Raw genomic sequence first — 12,727 nt, 5'->3', positions numbered from 1 at the left:
GTTTTGGGCTACTTTCTAAATTTGCTTTGGCGAAATTTTGAGCTAGTTTGAAATTCGCGGTTTTTTTGTTGGGCTGGAAACGGGGGGGGGGGGGGGGGATCGATTCTGTAAAAAATCGAATGGGAATTCGATCTCGATACCTACCCTATACCATGTCGAGATCGACTTCGACAATTTGCATTGATTTATGCTTATTCGAAATCTTTACCGAATACCATTCGTCGAGATCTCGAAGTTCGAAATGTAGATTTCGATTGAAAATTGGATTTCGAATATTTACAGAATAGGCCCCCAGGGCTAGATTTACGACCATTGAGTTGGGAATAATACTAATAATAACTAACTCAATGTTTACGACAAGTTGGGCGTCATACTCCATAGATTTTCTGGCAACTCTGTCAGACAGGGCTGCCAGTTGGGTGGTTTTCGAGCCCGATTGGGCTTCTCTATTATTTTATCACACTTCGCACAGTCCATAGGTGGTTTCTTCTAACTTAACTTATCTTTTACATATTTAGTTTGCCGATATTAAGGCGGATGGCAGCCGTTAGTAGTGGCTCACGCCTGTAATCCCAAGCGTCGGAGAGGCAGAGTTTGTGGATGACCGTGTGAGGACGACACCAATCCCCATTCCCCCAACGGGTAGTCGGACTACTTCCGCCACGGGTGTCCCCACGTATCCCCCCGTTGGCGTGGCTGTTACACATATCTCGCCCTGATTAATCAATGGACGAGAGGACTGAACTGTCCCACACGTTACTATTGAATAAAAAAAGGCGGATGGCGCTTTATTTCCTAAGCACGAAGCTTATTATAGTGGCCTAAAAGGGTCTCTGGTGTAAATGCGAAGTCTGTAATTAAAGTTTTGTAACGTTCATAAAGTGTTTTTTAAAAAAACGTCCTTATTATAAATTGCCTAAACATTGCCAAAAGTTGTATTTTTGGACTTCCTTTTTGGGCATTTTCAGAAATATTGACCGTGTTTGGGCGAAAAATTGGGCTACTTCAAAAATTTTCTGTGTCGAAATTTTGGGCTAGTTTAAAATTCGCGATTTTTTATTGGGCTAGATCATAGAAATCTCATAGGTAACTAGAATGCTGCCGTGTAACTGGCAAATGGACTAAAAACCGTGGCAGACGATAGCCAGATCTCAGCCAATCAGAGCTCAAAGAGTGGTTCTGCCAAGAATTTAATATCACCAGAGAGCATGACGTCTCCTAGCTCCCGCGAACGCGGAACCAAGGAGGATTATTATCCTCCTTGGCGGAACCACTCAGAGTCGTCTCCTAGGTACTTTACCTATGTGCAGGTTATGCAATGCTCCACTTGAAGATCTCTCGCATGTTATACTGTATTGTCCTCACATGGAAATAGATGAAGACGTCTTCATGTGGCGTGTGACTAACCAGAAAACAGATTTGGCTGACATCTTAGGATTCAAGGGCGACCAAACTGATCTCCCAATGCTCAAACATATATTGACTATCTGGAAGAAAGGGACTGATAGGCGCTGGAAAAATAGCCAAAATTGATTGCCCAGTATTATTTTAAGTGCTGGTAGTTAGTCGCGTCTCCCTCAGTCTGCCTCTCCTCACTTTACCAGTTTACTACTTTCCTTAATTTTTTTGTTTAATGTTTGTTTTCGTTTCTTATCTCTTTTTAAAGAAAAATTAGTGTACTTTTGGGCAGACTTGTAAATAGCGGCAGTCCACGCGTCAAAAACCCCTGAAAAAAATCACGGGACTCCTAAAAAAATGACTTTAAAAGGGGGTAAAGAGTCCACGGGACTCCCTCAAATTATTTCGTTAGCTGTGTAAAAAGAGGGAAAATTTCGAGAATTTAATAAAAAGTAGAATTATTTTTCTCTTTGAGACATCTGTATAGTGTATACTGACCGTCGCGTCGCTATGTCAGCTCTACGAATATTAGTCGGACTCCCTACGGACGGAGCTAGAGCTCCCATATCTACTTATCTGTGAGCCCTATAGAAATTGACAATGACCAACGAAAAATTTTGAAAACATGGGCCACCAGGGAAAAACCTGTGGGGAATAATTTTCATACTTCGTTAGTCTTGCTCTGTTATTCTGTATTCCATTAGGCACAGTAATTGTAATTTGTAACAGTGCCATTGAATATCAAAATTTAGTTTTATTAAAATTAATAAAGTTAGAAAAAAAATTAAGCCCGATGGGTTTGAAATGATGACTTTCATGGTTCAATGAAGGAATAAAGAGAGATTAAAGAACATATAAATTTAAACGAGGGGGCGAAAAAAGGGGGAAGAGTTTTGGACTCGTCGAAAAAATAGATCGGCGGAGGGGTCCGGGTCCAGTGGACTCTCTTAAAAATATACACTATTTACAAGTCTGCTTTTGGGTTTCTTGTTGTTTTTTTTTTAATTATTTTTTTTTCTGCTAATGATTGTGCTCCCGCATTTTCTTGTCGGTGATGCCGCTCCGTACGATAAAAAAATAAACCTTTAACCTTTAACTCTACGGCCTCTCATTGGCTGAAGGTTCAAAACGAACTGGCGACAGCCTCGGCCGTAGGCGGCAGCATTCTAGTTCTATGGGCTAGATTTACGACAAATTGGGCGTCACACTCCATAGATTTTCTGGCAGCTGTGCGTATAAATTATCTACAGAATTTCATTGGCTTGAGCAAAGATAATTTAAACTCGTACCCTAGATTCGAATACTGAGAGCTTTCCCATTGACGTTTTTGTTACAAAGCGTTTACCCTTTTCCGGCACGTGACCTCAGAAAAATCGGGCTCCATCGGTTGCGGCACGGCCAACTTCGATCAGGCGCTGCCGCATTATATAGCGTGATCGAAGTTGGCCGTGGTTGCGGTAAGGCTCAAACCATGGAGCAAATATTTTCTGAGTTCCGGCGGGAAGTGGGTAAACGCTATCGGTAACGCGCGAGAGAGCGATTTCGAATCTAGGGTATGAGTATAAATTATCTTTGGCTTGAGAAATGGAAACATTTATGGGAAAGTGTGGCAAAATGTAAAATAAGTTGAAATTAAGACTTTATTAAAAAATTATTCTATTTGCAAAATATGGTGTTGCTTTTTTCTCTCTCTTTTACGCCTTTCTTTAAATTTATTTGATGCATCTAAAAATAGTGATACTTCTTCCCTGGCATCAAGTTCTCGTTGTAGAAACATAAGACCAGCTAAATTAAAACCAACCACATCCTATGTAATGAAATCAAGATTATTTTAGTCCTGATCAAGTGCTGACATTTGAAGATATTAAAACTTACCCTAGTTTTATTTAAACTAGAAGGTACACAATTACGTAATTTCTCAATCACGGGAATTAAACTGTGGGTAGCCATTATTTGATTGCAATGCACCCTAAAAACAAAGGTAAGTTTTTATAAAAACCACCTTTGTAAAAAACACATTACCTACCTAAGCAAGAAAAAGAGACATCTACACGATAGTTCTGTTTCCCATTCCTTCTCGAGAAATTTACTAAACACGTATAAAAAATCTGATACATAACTAAATGGTAAAACTAAAACTGCTTCTTCCAATTCGCTAAATTGAAAAAAAATTATTAAAATACCTATATAATATTAATTACTTGTAAAGTTGTAATTACATTTACCTAGATTTAACTCTTCTGATAACTTCCAAAACAAACCGCAAAGGGCACGTAGTATTATAAGCTACCATTAATGGATTTACATCAGGTGCTGGAATGTCTTTCTTGAGATGTTTACACTCTTCTTCATGTTCCAGTTTTTTTGCCGTTTCTTCATTGAAAACCTCTATGGCTTCCATGAGTTTTTCTGCCTGAATTATTAGATATTTTGACAATAACATTTAACTAAAATTTAAAAGTAATTAATATTAGTGATTAATCTTACAGCTGCTATCGTTTCTAAAGACTTTTTCCCAGCTAAACCAGTTTCTTTATTTGTTTCCCCAGGGATCTGAAAAGTCCTTCGTTATTCAACTAATAATAATTCAAAAATATTGTCTTTCCAAATCAGTAATGTAAGAATAGTATTCTTACAACAACTTAAGTATTATTAAAATATTAGTGATTCCATTCAAAACTTACCACTGGCTCATCACCCACGGCACTTTTTTCATATTCCAATTCTCTTTCCTAATTGAAAATAGCAAAATTTAAATTAAAATTCTTAAAAATAATAATGTAAACAAATTATAATTATAATACCAATTCTTGCTCTTCTTCTAAGACCAGGGTTTCTTCCGTTTTATTCCAAAGTCGCAATGATTTATCGTGTGAAGCAGTTACAACAGTATTACCACTCGGACTGATTGCTAAAGCCCATATTTCACCTTGATGTCCCTAGAGAGTTTAATTTTATTAAATAGCTGACAGCAGAGACTATATTTTAAAATTCGTAAAGAAATTTACAAACTTCGAGGGTAGTTATCATTTGAAAGTTGTCAGCGTCCCATTGCTTCAATTTTTTATCCTTACCAGCAGTGAAAAACATGTGTGTTTTAGGTATGAATGCTAAACACATGATGCTAAAAAAATTAAGTTTGAAAAATTTTTCAATTTAAATTGCACAACTACACAAACTTACTTATCGTCATGAGCGAAGATTGACTTGTGACAGTCTCCAAAGTCCAAGCCCCAAATTTTAATATTTTTATCAGCAGAGCCAGTAGCTATCAAGGTACCATCATCAGAAATATCCATACACAAAACTGGGAATTTGTGCCCGTATAATGACAAAAAAAACTAAGAAAACCAACTATATAATATCCTATTAAATTTGAACAATACACAAAAGAAATATTTACCTTAAGAGTATCCACAAAGAAGACTTTAACTGTGTTGTCTAGTAGAGAGACTGCTATTAACCTTAAATCCTTACTAAAGACAAATTAATAAATAATTTTTTTTTAAATTCCAATAAGGTATTATAGCTTGTACAGATTACCTAATTCTAACACACAGTATTTCCTCTGTCATTTTGAGAGTTCTCTGATGGACTAATGTCAGTCTTTTTCTGATAACGTGAATTTTTGTTTTTTAGTGAACAGCCACGATAATTCTATAATGGCAAACTTAACTGTTTGGAAGTGTGACTCTCCACTTTGTCTTTAACTAACTCAAAATCCCAAAATTTAACATCAGAATCAGCACTTCCAGAGACAATACCTCTCTATAGCAGAAAATTTTATAAATTTAACTTGTGATTAAATCATTATCAAAACTAAAATTTATCTAACCATATCCGAGGTCATCGATATAGACCAAACTTCTTTATCATGAGCCGCTATGGTTTCCACTAAATCTCCAGATCCGATATCAAATATTTGCAATTTTCCTGTCTAAATAAAAAAAATTTACAACAGTTGAATATAAAAAATAGTCAATTTATTTCAAATACCTTAGTCCCAATCACGCAATATTTATCACCCGGAGCAAAGAGTGAACTTAAAGCATAGTCACAAGGCATTGTAATAACACATTGTTGACTATCTCTATTCCAGATTTTTAAAGATTCACCACTTGCCGAAAGAATTTGCATGTTATCGGAACTAATTGATAAAGTACGGACATCACTGCGATGACCTGGAATTCTAATTGCTTTTATAAATTCGGGTTCACTATTTTTTTCTTTCAAATTTAGGTGCGAGAACTCTAAACTGTTGTTATTTAATAAACATAAAACCTAAAAAATAAATAAATAATACAAAATATTACCTAGCATATTTACTAATATTTAAAGTTAAGAAAAACTAACGTTGGCCGAATTTCTGCTCAGTTTAATATCAAATGCTCTAATTTTTCCTGATGCTTGCAGTGGACTTAATCTACGGATTTGATCTGATAAACTCAGCGCTACTTCAACATCTTCACTTTGCTCACTCTCTTGTAATTTCTTTTTCCTCTTTTTCTTCAAACGCTTTTTAAGGTCTTCTTCATTACAAATTCTAAATAATTCTAATAGCGAATCGGATCCCTGAAATTAATATGTAGAATGTGTTAATTCCTTCCTTAAGGATAAAAAAATTATCCTTACATGGCAGGCTATAATTTGTTCAGTTTCATCAACCTTGAGGCTATAAATTCTGTCCTTTCCTTCACGTAAAATGCTTCCGACTTTGGTGCAAGATATTACACTATCCTAATGTAAGATATGATTAAGATTATTAAAAAAAGTCAAGTATATAATAATTACATACATCATTCTCTTCTACTTCATCAGTTAATATTGATTGCTCATTTCTGGTTTTTTTGAGAGTTGGTGGTCCTCCTTCATTTGAATTATCCTAAATAAGATGAAAAATATCAATATAACAGTTGAAATATGTAACACTTTATATTCTTACATTAGTGAAGAGAATATCATAAACTCTAAGTTCACTATCTGCACAGCCAGTAATAATTCTCCCATCATTATTGAAAAGACAAAAACTCCAAACTTCTGATCTATGCCCGATTAAAGTTTTAAAGCAGTGTTGAGTATCCAAATCCCAAAATTTTATTAGCGTATCCTTGGAGCTATAAATTAAAATCATTAATTAACTAAAATTTCCATTCCACAATAAAATATTACCTTGTAACTAAAATGTTTTTGTTTTGAAAGAAATGGCAACAAGTAACTACTCCTTTGTGCCCCTTTAATCTGAAAAGGCCAGCTTCATTGATGACATCCCATACCACAACTTCCGTATCCTTAATGATAAATTCAACATTTGAATTTTTCTTCTTACACTAATTTATGAACATAGACATACTTTTCCCCCGGAAGCTAATCGGGTGCCAGCTCCATCGTAGGACAAACAGGAGACAGCTGATTTATGACCATTTAATACTAAGTTATTTTCACCAGAATTGATTTTGAAACAATTAATAGACCCATCTAAGTAACCAACAGCTATGATCTCTTCATTAGGATGGCAACCCAAGGATGTAACTGCACTTTTTTTACCACATAACGTCAGTTCCTAATAATATCGAAGAGTTCGGAACAAAATAATTATACATGCAACTATTATTTCAATATAATTATTAACTTACTTTATTGGCGGTTTTAGAGTCCCAAATAATGACATTTTCACAAGCTGCTGCAGCGATATATCGATTACCTGTTTTATGATAGTCAATAAATACTACGTCAGAATTTATACTTCCAATCACTCCAAATGTTTCTTCATGAATATATCTCAGATACTGTTTTGTGATTCCCATAATTAAATATATCGAAAGACATTAAATTACACGATTAAATAATCCTCTTTAACTAGTGACATTAACACTAAGCACGTGTGTATCTATAGAATGTTTATAATAAAGCAGACGAAATCTGCAAAGGCAGTAACGAATCCATTTGCAGCTGCAAATAAATTAAATCATATTTATAAATAAAATCATTTAAGCTAAATGTAAATTAGATCATAATACGTTTAACATTATTCGTAATTTACATTTTAAAACATAATATCAGTTATAAAAGAGGACCAGAGCTACATAATTTCAATAACTCTAGCTGACAAAACGTGGGTAGTAACATAATTTTATCTGCAATAATTTTGGTAGATAGTACAATATTATCGATAATTTTCATATTTGTACCATAAATTCTATTGTTTTCATGTCCAATAATGTTCAGCTCGAAACTATGAATGTTCGTTGTAACTTACGGTAACCTTGAAGCTCGGTTCTTTTTGAATGCTCACTGCTTAGTTAATTATTCCATGCTGCTTAAAACAAGTTTAAAACTCATTTTTAAGTTTGAAATTGTCAAACTTTTGGATCGTTGATATATAATTTACTTTTTTCATCTGGCAACGGTAAAGAGAACCCATAGAGAGAACTGAAACGTTATTTTAAAAATGGCTAACAAAAGTACGAGTATAAACGTTATTGACACGAGAAATGAATTAGCAGAACTTGTTAAAAGAAGAGTGGAAATTGCTGTAAGATTATAATTTAACAAAAAAAACTACTAATTTATCGCTTAAAACTAATAAATCACTGCTATTTAATGTACGAGTTAATAAAATTAAGGGTTAGAGTAGCGTGCTACTTTAAGCCTCGGTAGAACAAAGGCTTAATTTGGTTTTTGAAATTTTTTGGTCTTTTTGGCGCGAAATAGAGATGTTTACATTTGGGCTAACCATCGATAAAAGCACCCACCAGTTGGCCTGAGTATGGATTAACTTCCAATTATTTTTAGGAAACTTTGGCAAATTTGGAAAGACAAATTTATGCATTTGAAGGAAGTTACCTGGAAGATACCCAGTTGTATGGCAATATTATTAGAGGATGGGATCGTTATTTAACAACAAAGTATGAAATTATCTGACACGTTTGAAGTTATTATTGAAAATGTTATTCATTTACGTCTTAGAAATACAAATAGCAAAAATGACAAACGAAACCGAAAATTTAAGGAAGCAGAAAGATTATTTTCCAAATCATCTATTACGTCAATGGCAGTAAGTTCTAAATAATAGGTTATGAAGATTCATAGAAGCTGAAGTTTAAAATTTACTTTAGGCTGTTAGTGGTATTATTGAAAGAGAAGAAAAAGATCCCCAAAGTGAAACCGAGTCTCAAAACGCAATAAGCGGCAGTGAAGAAAATGGTCCCCCTCCTGGTGTTGTAGCCCCAAGTGTAGCTGCAGTCCCATTACCTTCTTCGAGTAGTAGCAGTTCCAGCTCTTCAAGCTCAAGCTCTAGTTCAAGTTCAACAATGAATGGCAATCATTCTCCACCCAGCTTAGGTAACCAACCCACAAAAATGGCCAAAACCTCTAGCGCTTCAGCATCCATATCAAGAGTGAAGAAACCTCCTAAGAAGTCCAGGCACAAGTATGCCTTTAGTCAAGTTTCAAAGTTGCAATAAATTGCAGACATATTCAATTTTTTGTTAATTTTTAGACTAGAAGGAAAGTTGAGAAAAGGAAGAGGTAATTTTTTTAAACAGTAATGTTTATTGAAATTATTCTTCATAAAATAATTTATTGTAGGTTAATGGTGAATTCTGAAAGTTTTAAAATCGCTAAATCTTTGTTAGCCAATTTGAAATAACTCATTGCTGACATTCAGTGTATATGTACATATATTGGCCTTTCATACCTTCACTGTAAAAATTACCCAAAGAAAATGATTTTAATTAAAAGGTTTGTAAATAAAATTGATTTTTGTCAAATAATAAATTTTCTATATTATTGAATTAAATTTGTTTTATATTTTAAGTGAAAATTCTAAGCACTAAACAAACATTCCATTCAAGTTAAAACTTTCATAATGCAGCCTCGTAAAACAAATGAATAAAAGTTAGCCCCCACTCCATTTTTTGCAATAAATTATTAAAATTCATATGCGCTAAAGAATTGCTGTTAATTTCACGATGCCATCTTTTGAGGAAAAATCGTGATGATTGTAAGCGACTAAAAGTAGCAACAGTTCCTAATTTCATTGACTGCGGATTAGGTCATCTTGTTTCATTTCCCAGGTCTATGAAAATTGATAGCTAGGCTTAATTTTTCGTGCTGTTTTTATTAATTCATGTTAGGTTACGTTACTAAATAAGTGCTAAGGTCATTTGATTGGAAAATTACATTTGGTTGCTAGAGGATTTTTGACCAAAGATAATTCGGAACTGTTGTTTGTTACGTTGCGTCCAGCAAGGTTTTTCAAATACCAGAAAGACGGATTAAAGTAGATACCGCTTTTCCAGTGATCTTGTACCATAAATATGTGAATCTTTAATAGCGTTTTTCATTTGACCGCTCTCGAGCTCTCTGATCAACATTTTATGTTCCGTTTGCGTGCTCGGATCAGCTGATTCAGCTCCAATCAAGGATTCTATAGTGATGTACCACGTCGTCTGCTATCCCTAGCTTTAACAGTGGAAACGGTCGCCATGTTGTGGGGGTTTCTCTTTGCTAAAAAGCATTAGTGACGTTAGTCACGTGGTCACTAAAATATCTCTATTGGCGTTTTCCATTGGAGTCCTCTGAGCGCTCCTGGAGCGCTCCTAAATATAAAACGTGTTCCATTGGGACAAAAAGGGGAACTCCAAAAAGGAGGCACGTCTTCCATTGGCACTGTTGCTCCCTCGCGGATTGATCCGAGCTGCCCCAACTCGAGGGACGGGGCAACCAAAAAAGAGCAATTTTTAAGCAAAGTGACTCCGAGAAAAATTCGTATTCCATTGGGAGGGCTGGAAGTCTAGTCCTCCGAGCACCTAGCGGAGTTCTCCGTGGTAGAGCGATGACGTAGAAGGCAAATCCGGATCACGCTCGGAGCAGTCCCAATGGAAAACGCCATATATGTCTAACCGATTTCGACAGATCAATGGACAGATCAACGGCAGGCCTGACAAGAGAGTGGGGAAGCCGGTACAAATTACCAGTGCCCGTAAAAGCTTTGGGGCCCCGCGTTTGAACCCTTAAGTTCTACTATACCTCTCCCACGAAACATTGTTAATTAGAAAAATAAGGTAGGCTAGGTAGCTCTAATAATTGTGGCCCGAAAGTATTGTTTTGCCAGGGCCTGGGCCCGGGCCCGCTCTCGGCGGCCCTGATCAACGGATCGAGATCGAGATCGTGTTCTTTTTAGATTTTTTTGGAAAAATGGCAGACCAATCGCGAAAATTCAAATTACTAGTTAATAAAAAACAACAAAGCGAGGGAATATACTAATTTAATATTCCATTTGCGATTTTACACTAGTCGATTGGGGCGAGATATATGACGTCAGAGACAGCTTCGGAGCGAATCTCGAGCAATCAAATGGAAAACGCCATAGATATAAGAAATGTATATAAAGGTCTAGATAAATTTCGGGGCGTCTAAGCCTAACATAAAATACGGAATTGACACCTAGCAGACACCGAGGAAGGCACGTGACCAAGAGCGCGAGCTCTCATAGCATTTTAGTACTAAGCGCTTGACCTTTCCTCAGGCCGTAGTCTTTAGACACCATCTGTTGGTGGCTTTTAGTATCATTTTTAAGCAGGAGACAACGGCTCTCGCGATGATAGCACGAGCTTTCTTACCGATAGATAGCGCCTTATAAGGATAGCCTGCAGAAATTACGTGTTTCTGCTGAAATATTTTATCTAGACCTTTATATACGTTTCCTATATCTATGGAAAACGCTATGAAATTATGGAAGTCCTGTAATACGTACACGAAATATGAAGTTTAAAATTGACAATAAAGATATATTTTTATTACAACTATTATTAAAAAATAAGACTATTTCTAATCGAGATAAAATTTTAAATTATTCTAAATACACGCAATCCTTCCTAATATTGTTGAAACGTGAGCACTTAAGATAAAGACAGTAGTTTTAGTTGCGAAATTACAAGTATTTTTGAAATAATAAAGAGATGGCGCTAGCGTACGCGATAATCCGTTCGGGTATTTACAGTGTTAAGGCCTTCTTCCTCCATGTTATAAGACCAGGGAACACTTAACAGAGGGAAAAGCAATGACCCGGCGGAGAGCGTCCGAAAATACCTTCTCGCTCGTTTCTAAACGCGCAGGCTTATTTTACCTTTGCGCATGCGCACGTTTCGAATAAGTTACGTACTTATATTGATAGTGACGGTCACCCCGTAATTCGGACCTCGCGGTTCTCAAGGGCATTGTAACTGCTGACAATTTTGACAGCGCTAACAATGCCGGACTTTATCCTTCCACATGGAGACGTCGGGAGAGCAGGGAACACTTAGCACCTGGCGCAGTACGTCACTCGCGCCTGCGCCTTACGGTATAGAGCCTGATATTTGGCGAAGCGGGAGAGGGAAAATTCAGCCGGGTTTTTAACGTTGTGCCGCCTTTCCCTCTGTTAAGTGTTCCCTGATAAGACTATGGCAAGTCATTCAGGACAAAATTAAATGAAAATATCGAGCTAGGCTCAGCTAGCTTCTTAGAAATATAAGCCTAAATTTCAAAATGTAAGCCTACCTTTTCAGATATATAGGCCTTCCTCTTTCCAAATTATAGGCCTACCCTTTTCGAAATATAAAGCTATCTATTTCGAAATAGCAAACTTTCTAAAAAGGTAGGCTTATATATTGAAAGGTAGCATATTTCAAAAAAGGTAAAGCTATATTTTGAAAGGTAGCCCGATATTTCGAAAAAGATAGGCCTTTATTTGGAAATGTTTGCCTATGCATTCAAAGGTAGTCCGATATTTCGAAAAAGGTAGGTCTATATTTTGAAAGGTAGGCCTATTTTTTAAAAGGTAAGCTTATATTTCTAAGAAGGTAGCTCTATATTTTCGTTTATGTCTCTGAAATATTTTGTACAGACGCTTTATAGATCTTTATTGGATATGGAACCCTCTTCAATTCTGCCAAAAATATTTGGAACCAAAATGCCCAAATTTTATTTATACACTGCTCAAAGGCAGAGATTTATTTGACTTGGTCTTTGTTTGACCTAGGAGCAAACTCTATAGAGAATTTTAATACCCACGTATTTTCCAATTAGATAAAAGCATACCGGCATGGCAGCCATAGCCAAACTTTGGCTCCTAAAATAAGGGAAAATCCCGACGGTCGAGTGGAAACACTGAGCCAAAGGTACGGCGTGACGTTATGCACAGTGGCGGCGCTAGGGGGTAGGCCAGGTAGGCCACTGCCTACCTTAAAATTTTGAAAGGGCCCCAAAATCACCCTATAAGGGGCCCCAAATTTATCTAGAAAGGGTCTCAAAATTATCCCAAGAGATAAAATTATTTATAAATAAC

The 12,727-nt window shown here is 36.0% G+C and overlaps 2 protein-coding genes across 3 annotated transcripts; one reads left to right on the top strand and one right to left on the bottom strand.

Moving 5' to 3' along the window:
• Window positions 1-3,031: 3,031 nt before the first annotated feature.
• On the bottom strand, window positions 3,032-7,264 carry LOC149932858 (WD repeat-containing protein 3). Its single transcript, XM_090156312.1, has 21 exons — window positions 7,032-7,264; window positions 6,749-6,958; window positions 6,568-6,686; window positions 6,341-6,512; window positions 6,194-6,280; window positions 6,031-6,135; window positions 5,752-5,970; window positions 5,395-5,679; window positions 5,234-5,335; window positions 5,075-5,166; window positions 4,942-5,010; window positions 4,802-4,874; window positions 4,582-4,739; window positions 4,411-4,522; window positions 4,203-4,337; window positions 4,083-4,130; window positions 3,886-3,951; window positions 3,624-3,811; window positions 3,425-3,553; window positions 3,274-3,367; window positions 3,032-3,205 (listed from the first exon to the last, which is right to left on the bottom strand). Exons 1-21 carry the CDS (start codon window positions 7,200-7,202, stop codon window positions 3,050-3,052), a joined length of 2,790 nt encoding a protein of 929 aa, XP_090012438.1. The 5' UTR covers window positions 7,203-7,264; the 3' UTR covers window positions 3,032-3,049.
• Window positions 7,265-7,821: 557 nt separating this feature from the next.
• On the top strand, window positions 7,822-9,138 carry Eaf6 (chromatin modification-related protein EAF6/MEAF6). Of its 2 annotated transcripts, XM_090155588.1 has the most exons (6): window positions 7,822-7,930; window positions 8,191-8,303; window positions 8,365-8,452; window positions 8,514-8,827; window positions 8,897-8,925; window positions 8,986-9,138. In XM_090155588.1, the coding sequence occupies exons 1-6, from the start codon at window positions 7,847-7,849 to the stop codon at window positions 8,988-8,990; spliced, it is 633 nt and encodes a 210-aa protein (XP_090011714.1). In that variant the 5' UTR covers window positions 7,822-7,846; the 3' UTR covers window positions 8,991-9,138. The 2 variants fall into 2 exon arrangements, with proteins under 2 accessions (XP_090011714.1, XP_090011713.1); XM_090155587.1 differs by having other exon boundaries at window positions 8,897-9,138.
• Window positions 9,139-12,727: the final 3,589 nt, after the last annotated feature.

Source organism: Leiobunum rupestre, chromosome 8, assembly GCF_980474605.1.
Source record: "Leiobunum rupestre chromosome 8, qqLeiRupe1.1.hap1, whole genome shotgun sequence".
Classification (NCBI taxonomy): Eukaryota; Metazoa; Arthropoda; class Arachnida; order Opiliones; family Sclerosomatidae; genus Leiobunum; species Leiobunum rupestre.
This window is presented reverse-complemented; position numbering and strand designations above follow the sequence as displayed.

What these genes read in the sequence shown, in the direction of transcription:
- Eaf6 (XM_090155587.1), top strand. Translation starts at nt 7,847, where the DNA reads ATGGCTAACAAAAGTACGAGTATAAACGTTATTGACACGAGAAATGAA. An exon ending in GATCGTTATTTAACAACAAA is followed by an intron (nt 8,304 to 8,364) that starts GTATGAAATTAT and finishes TTTACGTCTTAG; the next exon opens with AAATACAAATAGCAAAAATG. An exon ending in CCTAAGAAGTCCAGGCACAA is followed by an intron (nt 8,828 to 8,896) that starts GTATGCCTTTAG and finishes GTTAATTTTTAG; the next exon opens with ACTAGAAGGAAAGTTGAGAA.
- LOC149932858 (XM_090156312.1), bottom strand. Translation starts at nt 7,202, where the DNA reads ATGGGAATCACAAAACAGTATCTGAGATATATTCATGAAGAAACATTT. An exon ending in ATGATATTCTCTTCACTAAT is followed by an intron (nt 6,281 to 6,340) that starts GTAAGAATATAA and finishes CATCTTATTTAG; the next exon opens with GATAATTCAAATGAAGGAGG. An exon ending in ATTGCGTGATTGGGACTAAG is followed by an intron (nt 5,336 to 5,394) that starts GTATTTGAAATA and finishes TTTTTTATTTAG; the next exon opens with ACAGGAAAATTGCAAATATT.